Raw genomic sequence first — 20,732 nt, forward strand, 5'->3', positions numbered from 1 at the left:
AACTGTCTTTTACAAGTATGATCAAAGTGAGCCAACGAAAGAAATGCTGACCAAGGCAGAACTCTGAGATTTGTTACTCACCACTCATAATATTGACTGTGAAGCTAGATGTAGGACAAGCATATTTGTTCAGTCTAGTATTTTTCTGGCTCTGCAACAGCATATTTTTCCTCTCTGTCCTTTGTTAAGTGCTGGGAAATTCTTGGGTGAAAAGCACTGTATTAAATACAGACTTTGTTTCATTTTTTGGAATGTGATTAAGTTATTGCTCAGAAAGACTTCCATGTCAGAAAGCATTAATTTAAGCTGATTCCCAGACAGCTTTCACATCCAGTTCTTTGGTATGAATGCAGCCCTTGGCAGTGTTGTTTGGTTCTTCTCATGTCTGCTTTGTGGCACATGTGAAATTAGTGTCATGGGTTTGGTGCATTCTTGTTGCTGTCTTTCTTGGCAGACTTAATGAGCTGAAATGTATGGGGCTGGATGGATCATGGAATGAATTAACTTAGCAGCCCTTGTGCTAGAAGTGTATCGTGATGCAGATGCAGTTGGGAAAGCGTGGTGTACCCTGATCCGAGAATAGCTGGAGCTCTCCATGGTTTCATCGTCAGTCAGTCTTTTACACATTGTCATGAGTTCTTAATCTACTAGATTTTGCATTTGTAGACATGTAGGGTACTAGCTGTTTGAGCCTGGAATGTTCCTTGCTCTGCAAGGACCAGAGCTGTTCCTACATCAGCTGTCCTATAATCAGACTAAGATGTATTGAAAATACTTGCTCAGAAATACAGCTCATTCAGTAATCTACGAATTTTGTCAAGAAACCAAGATGAAATGGTGACATATGTGAAGTGGGTAATTAGTAGTATGTTTCTGAGAGTTGAGAGAAGTCATTTTGCACTCATGCAAATACGCCTGTACAAGCAATTCTTCTGCAGCATGTCTTTATGCTTGCCACTTGTGAGTTGATACATCTGAAGTAAACACACAGTTATGTGCTTGCAAGTTGTTGCAAAGATCTGTTGCAAAAAGAGTAATATCCTTTCACAGCAATCACTTAGACTTATTACATTATTGTAGATGCACCCTGACAGTCCATTGTCAATGGATTCTTGATAACTCAGTGATAATTTGGGTTTAGGAATCTAGGGATAATTACTCTGGGAGGAGAACCAGGTTAGGCAGTTGTCCTTCTGGCTGTTTCCACTCATGCTCTATTCCCAGTCAATCTGACAAGAGAAATTACGTGGGTTAAAATTAACCTATGGAATAACAGCTTTTATTGACATGATAGGACACAGAGTCAGGGGGGATTTAGCTAGACACAAAGGACCACGAGCCATCAGATGTCACGGAGTTGTGAGAGTACACTCATGTGACGTGGTGCATGAGGGACAGTAGAACAGGGGTCTGGATGTTTCACAGATACTTGTGATTTGTATTCTGCCGAATATCAGGGAAAACAACAGCTTTCTCTTGTCCTGGAACATCTGTTTGTAAACACTTTTATCTGTCTAAGGTTAATTGCTCGTGAATTCAAAATACATTTTGTAGACATTAAGGTGTTTATCATCATTTATTTGTGTGTACTGACTCACTGAATTACTGGGGTTTGCAGCACAGTACCATAAAATTAGACAGCTGACACGTAGCCATTAATTTCCCCTTATCATTGTATTGGTAGGGAATATTTCATGTAAAGATTGGTAGAAGTCTGCACTGCAGCAGTTAACTGAAATTATGAATAAGTTGAAAAAGGAAACGGTAATGAAATGCAACATTTTTTGTTGTTCTCTGTTAATGTCGATAAAAGGAATGTGCTAACAGGTGATGGTATTTTAAAAACGCTTTGGGATGAATTATTGCTGTTTCATTAGCCATTTTGAGTGACAAATTTGCATCTTGTTTCTCTCCATGGTTGTTATATTGTTGTTATTGTTCATCTGGTTTCTTTCAGTGCCCTCCAGGAATGAAACAGCAAGTTTTGGCTTTTTATACAAAACTCCTTGGAAGAATACGGCAACCTCTTCTTCCCCACATAAACGTGCACAGGCCAGTGCAGGTACTGTTCAAATTTGAAGGAGGCTATGTTGTAGCATGACAAGTTTCTCTTATTCTGCTGTAGCTAATGAGCTCTTTAATACATCCACTGTCAGGTGAGTTAAAGAAACTGTTCAAGTGCAATATCAGTTTAACGTACTGATGATAGGAGCCTTGAACTGCAACTGTAATGCAAGTCAAAAGTAATAAAGAAGTCTTGTTCACAGCAGTTTAAACCTAGAGCAAATGTTTAAGTCAGTAATCCTACATCACTGTAGTATGTGTATAGAAAAAGAACTTAGTCCATCATTCGTAGAAAAAAGCTATAATTTCCTCTCTGTCTTAATATTAGTTTTTTTTTATGTGACAGAAATTAATCAGGCTGTGTGGTGAAGTTCTGGCAACACCAACAGAAAATGAAGAAATTCAGTTTCTCTGTATAGTATGTGCAAAGCTGAAACAGGATCCATACCTGGTCAACTTCTTCCTTGAGGTGAGTAAACCAAATCAAAAGTTTCTAGGTGTATTTACTGTGTAACAGACAAAATCTAATGGAGAAGTGAAGGTATCACATTGTGCTTCTTAGATTTGTTTTTATTCACTCTGTAATTTTTTTTCCTGTGATATTAGAAGTTTGTTTGTTTTTTTTTTTTAACTTCCAGAGACTTGATACACCTGATTATTTTTACTAGAATTTCATTCAGAGCTTACAAATACACCTGCCTGAGGTCCTTACCCTTTGTAGTGAAAGTATCTTTAGAGTAGGAACATGGATTATAATGTAGATCACTGTGTGAGGGAGACAGTGGATTGCTGATGTTGTTTTGTCTTCAGCCTAACAAAGACTAAAGGACAGATTGCATGGGGCATTGACACCTTGCAAGTTACCAAGTGTTCTGCAGGATTGGGCCCTTATTTGGTAGTGGCACATATGGTCTAGCTGCAGTGCCAGCTCACAATCTACAATATGACATTATTTTCTATCTGTAAGAAAGCCAAATATCTTTACTCCCTCTTCAAACTTAACATGTGGCATGGATGAAATCAGAGTGGGAGGAGAAAGAATTTCTAGACTGGCTTTCTGTTCACATTTAGAAGGAGCATATAAAAGTTTAATTTATAAAAGTCTGTTTAGAAATGCCTCCTGCTCCCACTTTGATGTTTGCTGTAGTGACACGGTGTCTATTTAAGCATATGATATGTAGGTGAAAAGATGGATGTAGTGTCCGCCACAAATATTTTCAAGCTTTCTGCAAACAAGATTTGTAATAGTAGAGGCTGCTAAATTGCAAAGATACATTATTTTCCATTGAGTATATGAATATCACTTACAGGTCAGTAGTAAAAAATCTATCTTGAGTTTGTTTTTACCTTAATTAAATACAACCCTGATTGCCATTGTGTCCACTGTAGTTGTGCAAGCTGTAGAAATGGTGTAAGGATTGGCAAGTTAGTGTTTAAACATTAGAAGCCCTCAGAAGCAAACTACTAGATGCAGAATAAGGTAGTAAGTCCAAACCAGGATTATTTTTAATGTCATTCGTGCCCTTGAAATCAAACCTGAGAATCCCAATCATAAGAACCACAAGTGTTTTGTCAGGCATTGGCATTCTTCCCAAAAGTAGCAAGATTACAGTATTCAAAATCAGACATGAAAACCCAGATGATTCCGAATTTCAGAGTTCTCTAGTTCCACAAAATGCTGGCTATAGAGTTCAGGCAAGCTGAAGAATATTTCTTGGAGCTCCTGTTTCCTTCACGTTATTCTAAATGTCAGAGGGTAAGGAGGATGCCTTCACGACTTCTGACAGTTGTTTCCAGATAAGGTATTTGGGTGCAGAATTGTTCGTTACTAGAACAGAATATCCTGTTCACGTCTATGCCTCCTAGAGGTGCTGTTGTTGTGACTTGATAGCTACTTCTAACCTTCAAATGCATGAAGGGGTAAATATACAGAATTTTCTGTGGCATTTATCTCTAAAATCACAAAAATTAGAAACTGAAATGCAGATACATCTCTGCAAAGCAGTCTGTTTGTTTTGCTTGCTTCTTTGCCTAATCAGTTTCTTGCTTTATGTATTTTATCAGTATTTTATGAACATAAAAAAATGAATGTGTATAAACCCAGGATTTCCTTTGTATGATTCCATAAGAAATAGTTTGCTGACAGAACGCTGTTTGTATTTAGAAAAATCTTTCAGCTCTGTTGCTTAAAGCTATATGGCATAACTGTATCTCTTGAGCAAGTTACTTCTGTTGTGGAAATAAGAACTGGTTTTAAACCTTTAAAATCCATATACTAATTCTGTTTAAACTGAGTTTTCCTTGTTCCTGTGTAGAGAGAAAGAACATACACAGGAACATTTATCACCTCTATCTCAGTCATTTTATGCTAAACTTGTTGCCTCATGTTTTTCCTTATTCGTTTATTCCTTAGTTGCCCCATCTTATCATACCTTACATGAGATACTCCTTGCAACTGATTGTTTTGTGATTATCTGTGCTTCAATTTCTGCTCTTGAGACCTTAAACAAGTTCTGTTACAAGGTTTGTTAAAAGGTTCTACCTTCATATAAAATGAATGCTAGTTTCACTATTCACCTCTACTTTCATCACTACAAATTGCCAACTTTATATTCCTCACCATGAATTAAGTGGAGATTCTTATTAGCTGTGATATCACTTGATTTTTTCACAGAATTCTTTTTAAATCTATTTTAACTTACCCATTGAATCATCTGCCACAGATGTTGAAAATCTAATAGTTGCATATCGTGAAAATGTAGAAATGTGTTAATATATTGTTTGCTCTGTGTTGATGTTGAATTCAGTTAGAGGGGTACTTTGTCTAGAAAGAATTGAATATATGTTTTATGTAACCTTTTCTATTAGGTCATTCAGGATCCTGTTTTGCACCTTTACAAGAGGCAGGTGAGCAGCTAAGCTGCAGAATTGCATGATCAGACAATAGGAAGCTTAAATACACATAAAAACTCTGCCTATATGTTGTCCAATGTACAGACTGCTTTGTGTTACCTGCCAATGTAAAAGGAATGAGCTATGGAGGGATATTTATACAGTTACATGTGTTAGGTATTCTCATTGATGCCTTAGCTAAACTAAAGCCTTTCAAATGACAGAAAAGTCCACACATGAGGTAATGGACCAGTGTAAGATAAGTATTTTATAAATGCATTTCCATTTTTTTCATTTTCCATTTCCATTAGTTTTGCTTTATGTGCAAGGCTCATCATTGTGATTCAGATATTCCTGTATATTGCTAAAATATATGGGAGCATACTGGAAGACTTTAGAAGATTTAGGGATAGACAGACTTGGTTCACAGACACATTTGGGTTGCTTTGCAGCCTTATGCATTTCACACTGTAAAAAAAGCACGTGTTGAAGGAGTAATTTTTCTACTGTACTCAAAAATCATACTTATTTTATAGCATGCAGTGTGCTGGTTTTACCACCATGTTGCCTCTCCAGGGAGTTGGTTATATGAGTGTATCACAACATTCAGTACAAATTCTCCACAGTGAATGCACATCAATTCAGCAAGCATGCAGAGCAGCTCTCAAGTTTGCTGCCTGAGACTGGCATGTAGTCAGTCGCTGCTGGTTTGTATGCACTAAACGCCATTAACCCCAAAAGGTTACTCTTTTAAATTATTAATGCTTGAGATATATTTGTAATGATTTTGGTGTTATCATAGAGAAGGGGAGCCATTTGGATTTATAATCTCACTACTGTACTCACTTGAAAAAATGTCTTGTGCTGAAGTCTAATTTTTGGTTCTAATAAAGTATTACTCACCTGTGCTTATGCCAGAAGGACACAGAATTCTTGCCTTGCAGTGTGTTTCTTCATGGTATCACAAAGCACAATTTTAAATGTCTTTTTATGGGCTGGAGGCAGATTTATGGGAAGATGAGTTGCTTGCTTCCAGGCTAAGTAGGGATGCTTTGTAGCTTCCAGGAAGGGTCTGTGATCTGTTGTAGTATCCAGTGTTAACTTCCAGTATCTTCTCTCCATTCAATCTGCTCAACTTTTTCTTCATAAGAAGCACAACTTGAGAGTACTCTGCAGTGATAAAAGACCTTTATTTCACTTTCCTGTTAAAGATAAAATCTCAAGAAGTTTATAATTGGTTTAATTCTGTGACTCCAACTGGAAATAGTGTTTCAGACATCAGATATATTCCCCTAGGAAGGGATATTTTAGTATGTGCTGAGGTCTAAAGGTGCAGTCATAAGGTAAATGAAAAACTTCTATCAAATCAAGTGAATATATGCTTTCAGTGGTGGAGAGAAAAAGATGCCATCTCTTTGTAAATGGCATATTATACCCTGAAGCAGAATAGTACAGGCCTTAGGAGAAATTTAAGAAGATTGAAAAATGTTTTAGGTTTAAAAATTCCCATGCACCCACAACCCACTACATTCTACATGGTTACTGTATCCAGCCTTGTAGAGAAGTGTTTCAAATGCTGATGTTAAAAAATTGCTCTTAGTAAAGTTCTGCTTCAGGATGAACAGTAATTTCAACTGTGTAATTCCAAACAAATGCTTTGCAGAATAAGTTAAAAGCAATGGCTTCCAAAGGATCAGCAGATGTAATCACAGAGGACATGATAAGAGGACAAGACTCTTCGACAACAGACATGGGACAGCCCATTCAGCCTGAAGAAATGCCCAGTGCTGCTGGTGTGGAGCAAATGGAGAAGGAAGATGATCTCCCACAACAGGCAGATGAGCTCTCTTTCAGTCTGGATGAACTAAATGTTGCGTCATCACCTGAGTCTTCCACTATTGGTCCAAATCAAGACTATAATTTAGTGAATTCTCTGCTAAATCTCACTAAAAGTCCTGTGAGTTGTTTGGTTTTTGTTCTATTTAATGTGGTAAAATGAAGTAGTTCCGATGCTGTGTGAAGTGGGCAGAGGGAGTGAATATACATGTATGCACACACTGTATTTTAAATACGAAAAGTGAAATGAGATTTGTTTTGCAGGCAGTTGTTAATTAGCAATTTTCTTTGCCAATTCAGATCGAAGTAAAAATACTATTTTTAGAAAGTAATACTAAAGTTTATTAACAGTAATATGTGTTTTGAGCAATTTGCATAGAATGCTGCATGTTTCACAGACAAGCTGCATAGGAGTATCGTTAGGTTAAATATACCACAAAGAGTACTTAAAAAACTCCTTTGAACTGTACTGTCTTAACACACATGTTTTGTAAAGGCACTAGACTATTTCTAGAAGTTTGATTTCTTTAAAGACAACTGCTGTATGTCTTACCCAGCTCCATCCTCGAATTCATACTCGGATTCCTTCAGAAAACTTAGAGGTGCATTGGGAAAGCCTGTAATTGCCACAGCAGCATTGAGAGCAGGAAACCAAATCTACTGCTGTACCTCATTATTGTTAATTGAGAGTTTACGTTGTGTAATATCTTGGTCTTAAGCAGACATACAGCACTAGTTCTGTCAACCTGATAGTTGCAGTTGCATTCTTAGTATTTGACATGGATTTAGGTGAGATTCTTTATTTTGTGCCATGCAAATTCACTAGAATTAAGTTTCAATGACTGAAAAGGCAACAAGAATAAATGCATTCACTCACTGGTTGAGGAAAGGAGAGGGTTTATTTGGGAGATGTTTGCTTCTTGATTTCAAGTGAGCTTCATTCACTCTCTGATTAATTCTTCCATGCCCTTCTGCCAGGACGGCCGGATAGCAGTAAAGGCCTGTGAGGGCCTCATGCTTTTGGTGAGTTTGCCAGAACCAGCAGCTGCCAAGTGCCTGACTCAAAGCACTTGTTTATGTGAACTGTTGACAGACAGGCTGGCCACCCTCTACAAAGCCCTGCCTCAGTCGCTGGATCCCTTAGACATCGAGACAGTGGAGGCAATTAACTGGGGGTAAGAATTTTATTTTTGTGACTTTACACTTCTCCCTGAAACTAATTTTCTATAGGTAAATAAGTTGTATAACATATTGACCCCCACGTGCTAAAGTCTCAAGAGCAGAGCTGAGATACCAGCTGCAGCATAGCAGTATGGCTTTGCGTGTCCTGTGTACACATGATTCTAACACGAGGCCAGGTTTGACTGCTAGTCCCTTGCAGAGATTCCTCAGGGGGCAAGTTTTTCCACTGGATTACATTAGTGGTAGTGTAGGTGTAGTATCAGGTACAGAGTATTGTCTTGTTCAGGTGTCAAGGATTTAGGAAGCAAACTTTGCAGTGTGCACAGCACTGTAAGCTGCTGCAGGAGGAAGGGTATATTTGATAACAGGCTATTGTTGCAAAATATTTGCAGTAAAAAAGAAGGAAAGTGTTACCACATAACTCATAAGCATGAAGCAGAAGATAAAGGCCTGTTATCCTAATTGTGCTTGCATGTTAGATTCTAAAAATATTCCTTTTCCCTACTCTGCCTTCATTATTATGAATTGCTCGTGATCTGTTAGTACTGAGAAAAAAAGTAGGTATTTGGGAAACCAAGCCAAAATTTCTGGTGGTTGGAGTTTGAAGTTAGAAGGGGAAAAAAACCCAGAACTTTATCAGAGTTTACCAAAGAATCACAGAATCATTTAGAATAGAATAGGTAGGGTTGGAAAGGACCTCAAGATCATCTAGTTCCAACCCCCCTGCCATGGGCAGGGGCACCTCACACTAAACCATCTCACCCAAGGCTTCGTCCAACCTGGCCTTGAGCACTGTCAGGGATGGAGCACTCACAGCCTCCCTGGGCAACTGATTTCGGTGCCTCACCACCCTAACAGGTGAAAGAAAATGATGATTTTTTTTATTCCTTAGAGCCTTTAAACTGAGATGTGTTCAGGCATATTCTGTGTGTTTTTGGTGGACTTGCTTGAGGTTGCTTAGAGAACAGGGAAGAGCAATTGCCTAAATTTTATGGTTCTCTGACTGAAGGAGTTATTAATTCAGTTTCTGTAGTCTGTGTTTCCTGTAAGAACAGACTAAGTGATCAGTTTTCCTTCTGATGCAAGAAATAACTTAATCACAGTTCTGCTGTATGTACTATGTACCCTTTAGCATGACACTGAATGATAGATAGTACTGTCAGATCAGTAGAGACTGTCAGATAAGCTATTTTAATGTTCACTTCGTTGCAATAGATAATTAACTATTCTGTTAAGTTCAATAAGAATGAAGTCCAAGATTCTTCAGTTACTTGTAGACTAAATATTTTTCCCTGTGTTCTCTAGTTTGGATTCCTATAGCCACAAAGAAGATGCATCTGCTTTTCCAGGGAAAAGAGCGTTGATTTCATTTCTTTCATGGTTTGACTACTGTGATCAACTCATCAAAGAAGCACAAAAGGTTTGAAATGTTTACCAGTGATACAAATATATTCAGCAAATAAGTAGTCCCAGTTGTTTCTGAGCTTTTGAGTTTGAGACGTACCATTTTGTACTTTTGTTTCAGACTGCTGCTGTTGCTATGGCAAAAGCTGTGCGGGAACGATTTTTCATTGATGTTATGGAACCCCAGCTGATGCAAACGTGAGTAGCATCCTGCAAGATGCAGCAGAACAGGATCTGAATCCAGCTGATTTTTTTCAGATGAAATCTACTACATAGATTGATAGAATCACAGAATGGTTTGGGTTGGAAGAGAACTTAAAGCTCATCCAGTTCCAACCTTCCTGCCATGGGTAGGGACACCTTCCACTAGACCACGTTGCTCCAAGCCCTGTCCAACCTGGCCTTCACATATCTGACATGAAATTTTTTGTTCAAACAGGTCAGAGATCGGAATCCTCACATCAACTGCACTATTGCATCGCATTGTTCGTCAGGTGACTTCAGATGTCCTGCTGCAGGAAACAGTTTATTTTATACTTGGAGAACACAGAGAGCCAGAAACTTTGACAGACATCAACAGACATCCATTGCGACACAGGTTAATCGAACACTGTGATCATATATCTGACGAGGTGAGAAGTGATAATGGTATCAGAATGTCTGCCAGCCAGTTCTGTCTTGTGTAGGGGCTATTAAAACACCATCGTAAGGAGGGCTTGTATTTGTGACAGCAAATTTCTTTAGACAAGGAAAAGAGTTCTGACTGCCAGCCCTGCAGATTCCCTTTAGAAAATGAAAGTCAAGCTGTTTCCTTTAGCTAGCGCATTGTTCCCTTTTATAAAGATTCTTTGCTAAATTTGCATTCTCCCTGTGTATACCTAGTTAGGCTTGCTCACATATAAGGTAGGGCAAAATTGGTTTTTAATTGCATTTTAATTATATGTTTTATCGCTGCTGTTTTCCATGTTGTGTCAATCTCTCATGTCATTGCATAAGCTATAGTTAAAAACTTCTTTTATACATAAAGTAAGTGTGGCCAGAATATACACAACGCCAGTTAAAAGATAATATAATATTTAAGCACTTTACACACACTAAACATTGTTAAAGTCATTTACTTCAGTAAAATCCCTCCTCAGGAGCTGCTTGATTCGTTTTTAACATGGAGCAATCTTCATCTTCTACTTCTCAAATAAAAGCCAAGCTTGCCTGAAATACAGATCTGTGACTTCACATACACCAGTTTTTCAGTATTTTTACCAGCTCACCCTGTCAGAACGAGTTACGTGTATAAATGAGTTGATCTTTGCAAAGCTAAGCACTCCAAAGCTCTCTTTGATAACTGTCTCTGTATTGCTTAAAGTCAGTCGCCTTTTACAAGCCTACATATCTCCATGTAAAACTCTTAGCCTGTAGTTTTAGTCACAATATTCCACTATGACTTTGGTTTATTCTGCATATTTATTACTAACTGTAAGTCCTGTTCTGTATTTCACTGGTACAGTGATCATGGTCTTCCAGCATGGATTTGATTGTAATATGAAAAGTTAAGTTATAAGTTCTCTGGATGTGCTTTGTGTTGTTATTTTGGCAGATTTTAGAACAGGTTTTGTTTTACTGGAAAAAAGTACATCCACATACCGATTTTCAGATGTGTGTGAATTCATCCATGTTTATACCACATCCAGCATAACAATTTCCTCATTTTTCTTTGGATTTTTGCTTCCTTCCATAACATAAATAAGTAATTGCAGTGTTCTAGAATGTACAAACCAGCAAAACGTGTAAGGCAGCGGGGCATCAGTTTACTGAATTGTCACTTCTTGTGTTGCAGATCAGCATAATGACTTTACGAATGTTTGAGCACCTTTTGCAAAAGCCCAGTGAGCACATTCTTTATAATTTGGTTCTGAGAAATTTAGAAGAAAGAAACTACATAGAATACAAGCCTTTCTGTCAAGAAGATAAAGACGTGGTAGAGAATGGACAGATTGCAGGAGCAGTGTAAGTTTCTTTTTTAAGGGAAGTTTTAACAACAGCTAATTTGGATCCTTATTTTTAGAACAAAGCAGTGGTAATTGAATGAAAAGTGAGTGTAGACAGCACTTCAAGTGCTCCATGTATTAACCCATATCCATAAAATGATGCAGAAATTATTGTATCACCAACATATGAAAGTTTTTAGAACAGTAACAAAACTCTCCAGACAAATAGGTGCTCAAAGGTCTTCATATATCTTACTTATCCATCTACCTAGCTTAAGTCTATGTATGTTTGTATTGTTTTCAATTAGACTTTTCTTGAAGTCAGTCACTTAGGTGTCTTGCTTACATTTACGTTCTGGAATCATTTTGATGGAAGAACTTTTCTGGGACACTTTACATAAAATGCTTTTAAATACCCTACATAACTCTTGTAACTCCTTTCTTACCCATGAGGGGAAAGACTGGTTGCACCCACCAGTTTAGGCATCTTAACTTAGATATTTCTGAGTAATCTAAAATAATCTAATGATTTCCTGAAGTATAACTCTCTCATGTAAAACATGTGGCTAAAGAGTGTAAGTGATTTCATGCACTGATCTTGTGTAAGTCAGAAATGTTTAATCTGTTGTTCAGATCAGGAATTTATGATTTTTGTTCAAAACAAAAAGTTTGTTGGGTATTTGTAAGGGTTGATGTTTCTGGATTTTAATTAGGTAAAAAGATGTGCCTATGATACTGTTCCGGAAAACACCCTAGTTGTTCAGAGAATTGGAATAGAAATCGTGCCTTTTGACCCAGAGATTTTCCTGCCTCCCATAACATTCTATGAATGATAATGTTTTTGTCTAATACAATCTCACAGAGACCTAGAGGAAGATCCGTTATTTACTGACCTGTCTCCAGATAACACATTGTCAACGCAGGAGTGGCTCAGTCCTTCTCCACCTGTCAGTCCAGAACATCAAAAAAATGATGGGAAGACTGAAGTTCATAAAATTGTAAATAGGTAAGAAATAGACACTTAAAGAACTCTCTGAATGTGTGGGTGTCTGCACACACTGTGCAAATTAAATGTACTCTGTAAGGGATGTTATTCTCTGCCAGCTGGTAAAATGACTCCACAGAGGAAATTATGTGGCATTTTATCAGAAAGCTACTCCTGAAAGATTAGAGCTTACAATAAGTAAAAATAATTCAACATAAATGAGAAAAATGTAATAACTTTCCAGCTAATAGTGTAGTTGAATACTCTGAATTTGTGATGAAAGCCTTACCGATTATAAAACTTTCCTTTGCCTTCTTTATATGTGCTATGCTTAAACTGCTGTTATAGACTTGGCCTTCCTGGGAAGTCTTGCAGTAAAATCCTTAGGGGGCAAAAGACCCTCAAACTTCCTAAAGCTCCTTGAACATATATATATATATATATATATATATATATATATATATATATATATAAAAGCAAATAATTGCCATACTGGAGATACTCTCCATTCCCTTAAAATCAAGAGGCACCTCTTGTCACCTGCAACATGCCTTTATGCATGTTAGACATACCTCAAATTGGATATCGCAATGAGGACAGGCTCTGCTCTAAGCAACTTAGTGATGGTAATTCTCTTAGCAACTAGTATTAGGACAACTGCTGTTTGCTCTGTTAATACACAGTAGCAAAGCAGCACTGGTATTTCAGTGCTGACCTATCTACTTACCCAAAAATAATCAAAGGTGTTAGCCAGAGGAAAACAGCCCAAGGACAGTCAGCATGGAATGGCATTATCACTTCTTGCCCTCTTTCCCCTAGTACTGCTATATATAGTTGATGGTGGACATGGTTTGGAGCAAAGACATAAAGAACACTCTCCTAAATTCACCTCCTGCAATCTCCGTCACTGAACAGAAATGTTTTCAGGAGTTGCAGTGTTTTGCCAATTTGTATTTTTTCAGCTAAGATGAACTCCATCCTAAAAGTCATCTCCTATATATTTCTGGATATAAATCTTACAGGAGCCTCCAGCAGTTCTTTGGGTGTGGAGAAAGCTGAAATGTGGAAACGGCGCAAAGACTAAGTTTTATTTTGCTGTCCAGAAATTTTAGGGGTTTTATTTATTTTTCAAAGACAGCTCCCCTCTAAGATTCAGAATTTCCTCATGCTTTTTAGGTCAGATATTGGTGAAGTGATAAGGACACAGAGTATTTGTGCTGCATACCTGGCAAAAGCTATTTGTAACCGGGACATTTATATTCAAATAGTCCTGTGCATTCTTACATGTTCCACCAACTAACTGTGGTAAATAAAACTGCCTATGCAGTAGGGTAAGAAGATTTTGACTGTAATTCTCTTTTGGCTCATTTATTCCCCAGTACATTTTCCTTATGCTCTTGCAAAATGGAGTCTGACCTCTAGCAAATACTTGACCTGGTTATGAATATTCCTTGTAATCTGCTTTCTGTCTGCTGGTTCTCATAAAATGCTTCCACTGAGGTTTTACTGCTAGTGCTAGATACAGAAGTTCTGAAGTAGGCATCTTGTTATTACAAACAGCAGTTAGAAGAGATGTGCTTCAATAGATTTTGTGTTCTCTGTTCTTCACATAAAGTTATGGCAGAAACTGTGGATTAATTGGCCAGACAATTCAGTGTTGTGTAGACTGTCACAGGTGATGAGAAAGTATTGATCTGGTGCTCTTTGGATTATAGATAATCATTAATGTACTTTTTTCTCTTTAGTTTCCTCTGTCTCGTACCCGATGAAGCCAAGTCATCATACCACGTGGAGGGTACAGGTTATGATACTTACCTCAGAGATGCCCACAGACAAGTAAGTCAGTAAAGTCTTCAAGTCCTTGAGAGTTTGAAGCACTTATGAGAATATCCAGATGGTTCTATAAATAGCCCTACTAAATGCATCTTTGGTAATGGAAGATGTGAAACTTCAATTTTTAGTTTCTAATGAAGACTTACCTGGAGAGATCTTTTGATGGTGAATCCACCTTGTATTACTCTAGTGGGAATAATGGATGACATTAAATGCATTAATATTCATATAACAAACACACTGAGAGAAAATCTGAGCTGCAGATAGATTCTTAATTTGCTTTTGCATTTATCTGCATTCTCTTGGAGAATTGCCTGCCAAGCTGTTTGAAAGGACTAAAGGGAAATTAAAATGCTGCATAGGAGTTATGCAATCTGGGACTTTAAAAATAAAGGCTCATCACAGGGAATGTGCAGCCTAAGGCATTCAGGTTTGAAGTTGGGAGTTTTGGTAGGTAGGGAAAGCTTTATGATTGACTGGTTGGAAATAAATGTGGGGTTTGTTTTTACCAACATAATCTAAAGTTTCCTTGGGTAGAAGACAGTCACTGTCTATTTGCAGTTTATTGGAGCCCTATGAATCTTCTAGAATAGAAAAATTTATGCAAAGGAGTGGAGTAATTGAGGGAACTATGTTAGTAGGTAATTCAAAAGTTCCATAACCCCTGGATTATGGTATCAGCAGTTTAAGAAGGGAAGCTTGGACTTCTCTATTTATGATATTGTTTTATCTATGGTCTCCCCTGAAAAGAAAGGGAGAATAAGTAAAAGGTTGATGTAAAATTCCCCTATGTTCTATTCTTGGATGCTAGAAAACGCATATCATCTTTGTATTTCTTTCATGTCTTGGGAAAAAGAGTATTCTGGGAGTTATTAGAGAACAGAATTGCTTTCTGTCACTTCCTGACAATGCTATGGCTATTCATAAAATATTCCCCCCCTAAGAATAGCCCTGCCTATTGCTGTTATTACATCCAAATAGCTGTTCTGCTTCCATATTTCTATTCCTGGGAGCCTGCACAAGTAGGTAAGCTGTAAGCAGTGAAGAATTGCTGAGTCTGTTTTGTCTCTCTTCTGCTACTGTTTATTCCTGTGTTCCTTATTTTCACTGCTATGACCTGTGCTCCTTTCAAGGTGTAATTCCTTGAAAGTGAGACATCAGGCAGCCCATAGCAAATCAGAGACAGACATTCGGAAAGATGGTTGTGGGTGATTGGAAACAGAGGGAAGAAGAACCCCTGAAGTACTTTTCATCTGTAGCCTTTCGTGTCCTGGGAATTAGGGAGCAATATAGACTGGATAGCATGATAAGCTACATGTAATTCAGTGAAAGTGTGGTAACGTAATGTCAACAAGAATGTATATGAATGTAGTTCCTGCTTTAGAGGAACCCTGTGTATTGTTGGCTTTGCTTTGTGTTTGGGCCCCAGCTGCTTTTTGAGAGCTCTGTTCTCCACTCATTGTTTCTGAAACTACCCTAACAGCATGAATGTCAAGAAGAAAATGAGGTGCCTGCATAGAAACTGTCAATGTTTACTTTAGAATGACTTCTTTTTGAGCTTACATTTATCATTTAGCTGCAGATTAAGGTTTTAAGGTGTATGGACTATTAAAAGGAAATGAAATGATTTCCCTGGAGGCTTAAGTCTGTTTTCCTCGCTATATTTTTCTAGTTCCGGGATTATTGTGTCATCTGTTTACGGTGGGAGTGGCCTGGATCTCCCAGACCTTTGGAAAAGTGCAATTTAGAAGCATCATTTTTTGAAGGACACTTTTTGAAAGTCCTGTTTGAAAGAATGGGCAGAATTCTTGACCAGGTAAGGAAAAGCAGGTTATTAATTCAATTTCTGATACTTCCATCACTGCTAAGGGGCAATCACCATAAGGTCCCATGAAGTTTCACTACTGCAGTATCTATTACATCATCATATTATTGTGTAATGTCCCATGTCCTTGATGCAGGTCTCTGTAGATTGCAGGATGCTGTAGTGATCAGTATTGTCAATTTACTAGTAGTGAACAAAAACTCTTCTTATCTTTGTTAGCCACATTTTTGGTACCAGACGTTTCATTGACCAGAAATAAGAGACAGGTCAGGAAACCAGTAGTAGCCTCTAGGTAAGCTCTGTGAGTGTTTAGGGGAGAAGGATGTTTGAGAGTACCAACTTTCACAATTCAGAAGTGAGAAAAGAAAGTCAAATACTTCCATTCCTATGTTGTATATTTTCTGGATTTTGTTTCCAGTAAATATGTTCTGCACGCTTGACTAGCTGAAATGGTTATAGATTGGAGTCATGAAGACTGGTCATCACCAGCTCATAGGAAAAACAAGCCTCATGGATATGAAAACCTTATCTGAGCAATGACACAGAAGTTGCAACTTGAAAGATCTTTACTTTCTATAGCTTCTGTAGTGTCAGATTTGTATGATTACAACAAAAGTAGCATCTGGCATGGAAGCACAGTCCCCAGTTTGATATACTACCTGTCAGCATGACACACATTTGGGTTAGTCAAGCAAAATGGTACGATCTGTGGTGTCAAAAATGGTTCTTGACACCAGGTGAATTAAAATATACTGCTTGAATCAGAAGGGGTGAATTCTTACTGTATCATACGAAGCCCCTGAAATTCCTAGGGGTTATTAACGGTGAAACACATAAATCACATAGGGAAAATACAAAACAGCAAGACCTGGATCCTGTCAATGACTATTCTAATATAATGGGTGCTAATGTCCGAAGTGAAAAATGTTGAAAAGCCTTTAGTTTGGGACACAGTGCTACTAACAGCTTGTGTTCGATGTCTCTTTTTCTTTGTTAGAACTCTATAGGTTGTTCTTGTGGTATTACCAGGTTTTCTCAGTAGTTACCAGAAAACTTTGCAGAGGTGGTAGGTATCATTAACTTAGTTTCTGACAGAAGATGGTGAAGTAACTTGTTTCAAGGCTGTTCAAATCCACTACCCCATCTGCCAGATAGTACCTTCTTCCTCCTGTTAGTATTCCACATTTCCATGGAAGTGATTATTTCCTAAGAAGTTTGTAAGAATTCCCTGAACTGCAAATTTTGCTGGTTTTAACCTTTTTAGTTATATATTTTTTAGCATGTTACCTGATAATAAAGCTGCCTTACTGAGTCTACTGACATATGGGCAGAAATAAAAGCTCCATGAGAAGAAGCAGCTTTCCTTAACGCTCTCAATTAGTTCAAATCGCAACAGCAATCTGTCTGAACAGTGCAGCGCGTGTTACTACTTGTTTTCCCTCTCTGCTTGTGAACACCAGATAATGCTCATGGCTTCAAAGCTTCCTAATGAATTGACTGACTGAGACAGCTCTAAAGACCTTCTTCATTTCAGCTAGGTAGGCAGTAGAATGGATTTTTGGAAGGAATTTGTGTTTCTGTCTACAGAGTAAGTTTTCCACAGTAACTCAAAATGTAGTGATCTCTTTTACCTGTAACATCTCTGGGACAGGGTCTGAAAGCTTCACTTGTTAGAAGGTTGGGATGAATGTATTGCTTGAATATCAAGTACAGAAATAACTGCCACTGACTGGGAGAAATAGGTACTTTCACTTCAAAAGATCTATAAGACAACTCCCATTGCAATGCAGCAGTGTGTGGTAATGAATGAGGAATAAGGAACCTAGGTATTAGTTATGTGCCCACATCTAGTCAGTGGAAGTTCTGCCAGAACAGCTCTGGGAGGCTCTGGAGCTTTTAGACTGAAGAGCATGTAGGTGTCTCTTTCAGCTTCCTTGACTTCTTTGTCTGAAGGCTTGACTTGGGTACCTGAACTGAGCTATCTGTTGCCATTTTTGTGATGCCCAAGATATTCCCATAGGCTCCTGGTTATAACATGGATCTCACAGTATCCACCCTCTGTTGGAACTGCCAAGAGACCAGCAGATACTCCTGAGCATCTGAGATTGCATGAGGTGCTGGTGTGTAGGCAAGTGTTATCAAGGTCTCTGTTGAGTAGGCTAATGAGAGCTTAAACATCTAGACATATCTAAATATATCTGTCCTAATCTGAAGCTGAATTCTTCCAAACCTTACAGAGTTTGGAAGGGAAGAACCTGTTCTCTGATTCTGCAATAGGATGCTAACTTGGGAGCATAAAGATGATAATTTGAGGCCATGAAATCATCCTCTCCTAGATGTGATTGTGCCACTGAGGATGTTACTGCCAATATGCAGTCAGAGAGATTGAATGAGGGCCCTGTAATCTGACTCAGGTAAAATCAACAAGGTTAAATTAAACTATGTGTGTTTGGTAACATCTTCAGACTGGCATAGGGGTGTACCAAGGGAATGTCTGTCCATCTCTTGTCAGCATAGTCTGTTCCACCACTGAATAGATGGAAGGAAATGCCACTAGTTTTCAGAGTTGAGCTGAATTGAAATGTCAACCTCTTTTCACTGTGATGAGAAAATCAAAGATGGAAAAAAGTACTTGGAACTAAAGAAGCCATGGTGAAAATACTTGCTTTTATGGAAATTAGGTTCTCACTGGAGTGGTAAATTCTGTAAGCCAGGCACTCTGTTTATTTTCCTAGAAAGTTAGGTACTGGTTTTTTTCCGTATGACTGATGAGTGTCTTCCGGCATCCGACAGTGTTGCCTCTTCCATTTGGTTGATTTGGGGAAAGGAGTTAGAATTCCATGCTACCTTCCCAGTCTAAGTCTGTCTCATCTCCCATAGCATGCTGCCACAAGATGACTGGGCTTTCTACAATGGTTCTTTTGAAGACAAAAGAAAGTAGAGGAAGAGAAATGCCATATTAGCTGTAAATACCGATTTGTCTCTCTCATTTCCTGAGCTTATATACTTCACAGTGTATTTTCCAGGAGAAGCAAGCAGATGTTTAATCTAGGCTGATTCTTTGCTGTTTGTTTAGCTACTGAGCTGAAGAAATGTTTTACAGGAAAAGGCTTTATCGTGAAGTAAACAAGTGTGCAAAAGCTTCAAGTGATTCTAGCAATTAAACAGATAATAACATCTAATATCAAACTGTCATATTCACATCATTCTTATTGTAGAAAGCAGAGGGTTTGGGCCTGACTTCTAATCTGTTTTTTGATCTTTATTCATAACCCTTTATATAAGGTTCTAGTAGTTAAACAAACACTGGCTGCATGAAAAGAAGCCAGCATGAAAATAACTGAGCTCTGTGTTTTCCTGTTTTATTGCAGCCCTATGATGTAAATTTACAAGTTACTTCAGTGTTGTCCAAACTGGCCTTGTTTCCCCATCCTCATATCCATGAATACCTTTTGGATCCCTATGTAAACCTAGCTTCTGGCTGCAGGTCTCTCTTCTCAGTTATTGTCAGGGTGAGTAAACACACAGTTAATACCTACATATGGCTCTACAGCACTGATGTATTTATTAGCTTTGTGCTTAGTGATAGTAGTTGCTGGATAGTTTAAGTCGGCACTGGAAGTAGATATTTGTGTTCTTGATTTGAATCAAGGTATTGGACTTTCTACCAAAAGCATTGGAATATTTCTCATGTCAGGGGTATTGGAACTGGATGATCTTAAGGTCTTTTCCAACCCAAACCATTCTGTGATTCTATGTCTTCAGAATTGTTTGCTTAGCTTCATTGTGCAGAGTATCCCCCCTGGCAATGATGTTGCTTTAAACTGGATTAGGTCACATTGTTGTCACTTGCAGGCAGCATAGAGTAGTGCTTTGGGAACAGGCCAAGTACAGGTTTGCACCTGGAGGGGAAAGAGATGGTTTTGATACTACACACACAAGCAAATGACACTCCTGAATATCCTGTGCTTGGATGAATATCTCTGCTCATCCTCTTTATTATTTTCTATGATAAAGATTGTTCTTGACAGCGATGTCCTGGATTTATCAAAATCCCCTTCTTTTCACTTTCTGATTCCATCTCTTCCTGCCAGACCTGCATCCTCGAAGTGCTGGCTGAGTGCCTGTCACACTGCAGTCTCCTCAGTCAGAGATCCTTCGCCTGTCCCACGCACCAGCTGTTATTAAGCTGGTCTGGAGCCTGTTAATGATGCTTTCCCAATACTTACAGAGGGCTTAGCTCCCTTTTTCCCCTGCAGCCCTCCCCATTTCAAAATAGAATCTTCACTCTCTCCTCTTGTGCTTTCCCTAAATCTGAGAATTTTCTCATCAATTGCCTGTGTCAGCGTTTACTAAGACAAATTAATCATTAATTAAAATAAGTAATACCATTTGTAGCTACGGCAGGTAAGGCTCAGGAGTTCCTGTCCTTCGGCATTTCTACTTTCTGCACCCACCCCCCCCACCCCCCACCCCCTCTTTTTGGGGCATGTTGTTTTGTGAGGATGCTGAAGTGAGGCTGCATTCTGGGCATTGAAGGTTCATTTAACCCTGCTGCCAGACACTCTGCAAAGGCGTTAACTTTGTGTGTTGATGGAATTGTGCTTTACAGGTCGTTGGGGACCTCATGGTTAGAATCCAGCGCATCCCGGATTTCACTCCCAAACTTCTGCTGGTCAGAAAACGCCTGCTGGGCTTGGAGCCAGAAGGGCCCATGTGAGTAAAC

The 20,732-nt window shown here is 38.5% G+C and overlaps 1 protein-coding gene across 3 annotated transcripts in view; it reads left to right on the top strand.

The window, feature by feature from the left end:
• Window positions 1-20,732, top strand: part of FHIP2A (FHF complex subunit HOOK interacting protein 2A) — a 41,665-nt gene that overhangs the window by 14,681 nt on the left and 6,252 nt on the right. For 2 of the 3 annotated variants that reach the window (XR_010610972.1, XM_065672323.1), the window contains exons 4-16: window positions 1,958-2,062; window positions 2,411-2,533; window positions 6,620-6,913; window positions 7,771-7,967; window positions 9,280-9,394; window positions 9,500-9,576; window positions 9,818-10,010; window positions 11,213-11,382; window positions 12,226-12,369; window positions 14,094-14,184; window positions 15,854-15,997; window positions 19,378-19,518; window positions 20,619-20,722. Coding sequence is in view for 2 of the 3 variants with exons in the window: in XM_065672323.1 (XP_065528395.1) it covers window positions 1,958-2,062; window positions 2,411-2,533; window positions 6,620-6,913; window positions 7,771-7,967; window positions 9,280-9,394; window positions 9,500-9,576; window positions 9,818-10,010; window positions 11,213-11,382; window positions 12,226-12,369; window positions 14,094-14,184; window positions 15,854-15,997; window positions 19,378-19,518; window positions 20,619-20,722 (1,898 nt within the window). In the remaining variant the exon portion in view is untranslated. The remainder of the gene's footprint in view (window positions 1-1,957; window positions 2,063-2,410; window positions 2,534-6,619; window positions 6,914-7,770; window positions 7,968-9,279; window positions 9,395-9,499; window positions 9,577-9,817; window positions 10,011-11,212; window positions 11,383-12,225; window positions 12,370-14,093; window positions 14,185-15,853; window positions 15,998-19,377; window positions 19,519-20,618; window positions 20,723-20,732) is intronic. The other variant, XM_065672324.1, reaches the window with a different exon arrangement.

This window comes from Lathamus discolor, chromosome 3 (assembly GCF_037157495.1).
Source record: "Lathamus discolor isolate bLatDis1 chromosome 3, bLatDis1.hap1, whole genome shotgun sequence".
NCBI lineage: Eukaryota > Metazoa > Chordata > Aves > Psittaciformes > Psittacidae > Lathamus > Lathamus discolor.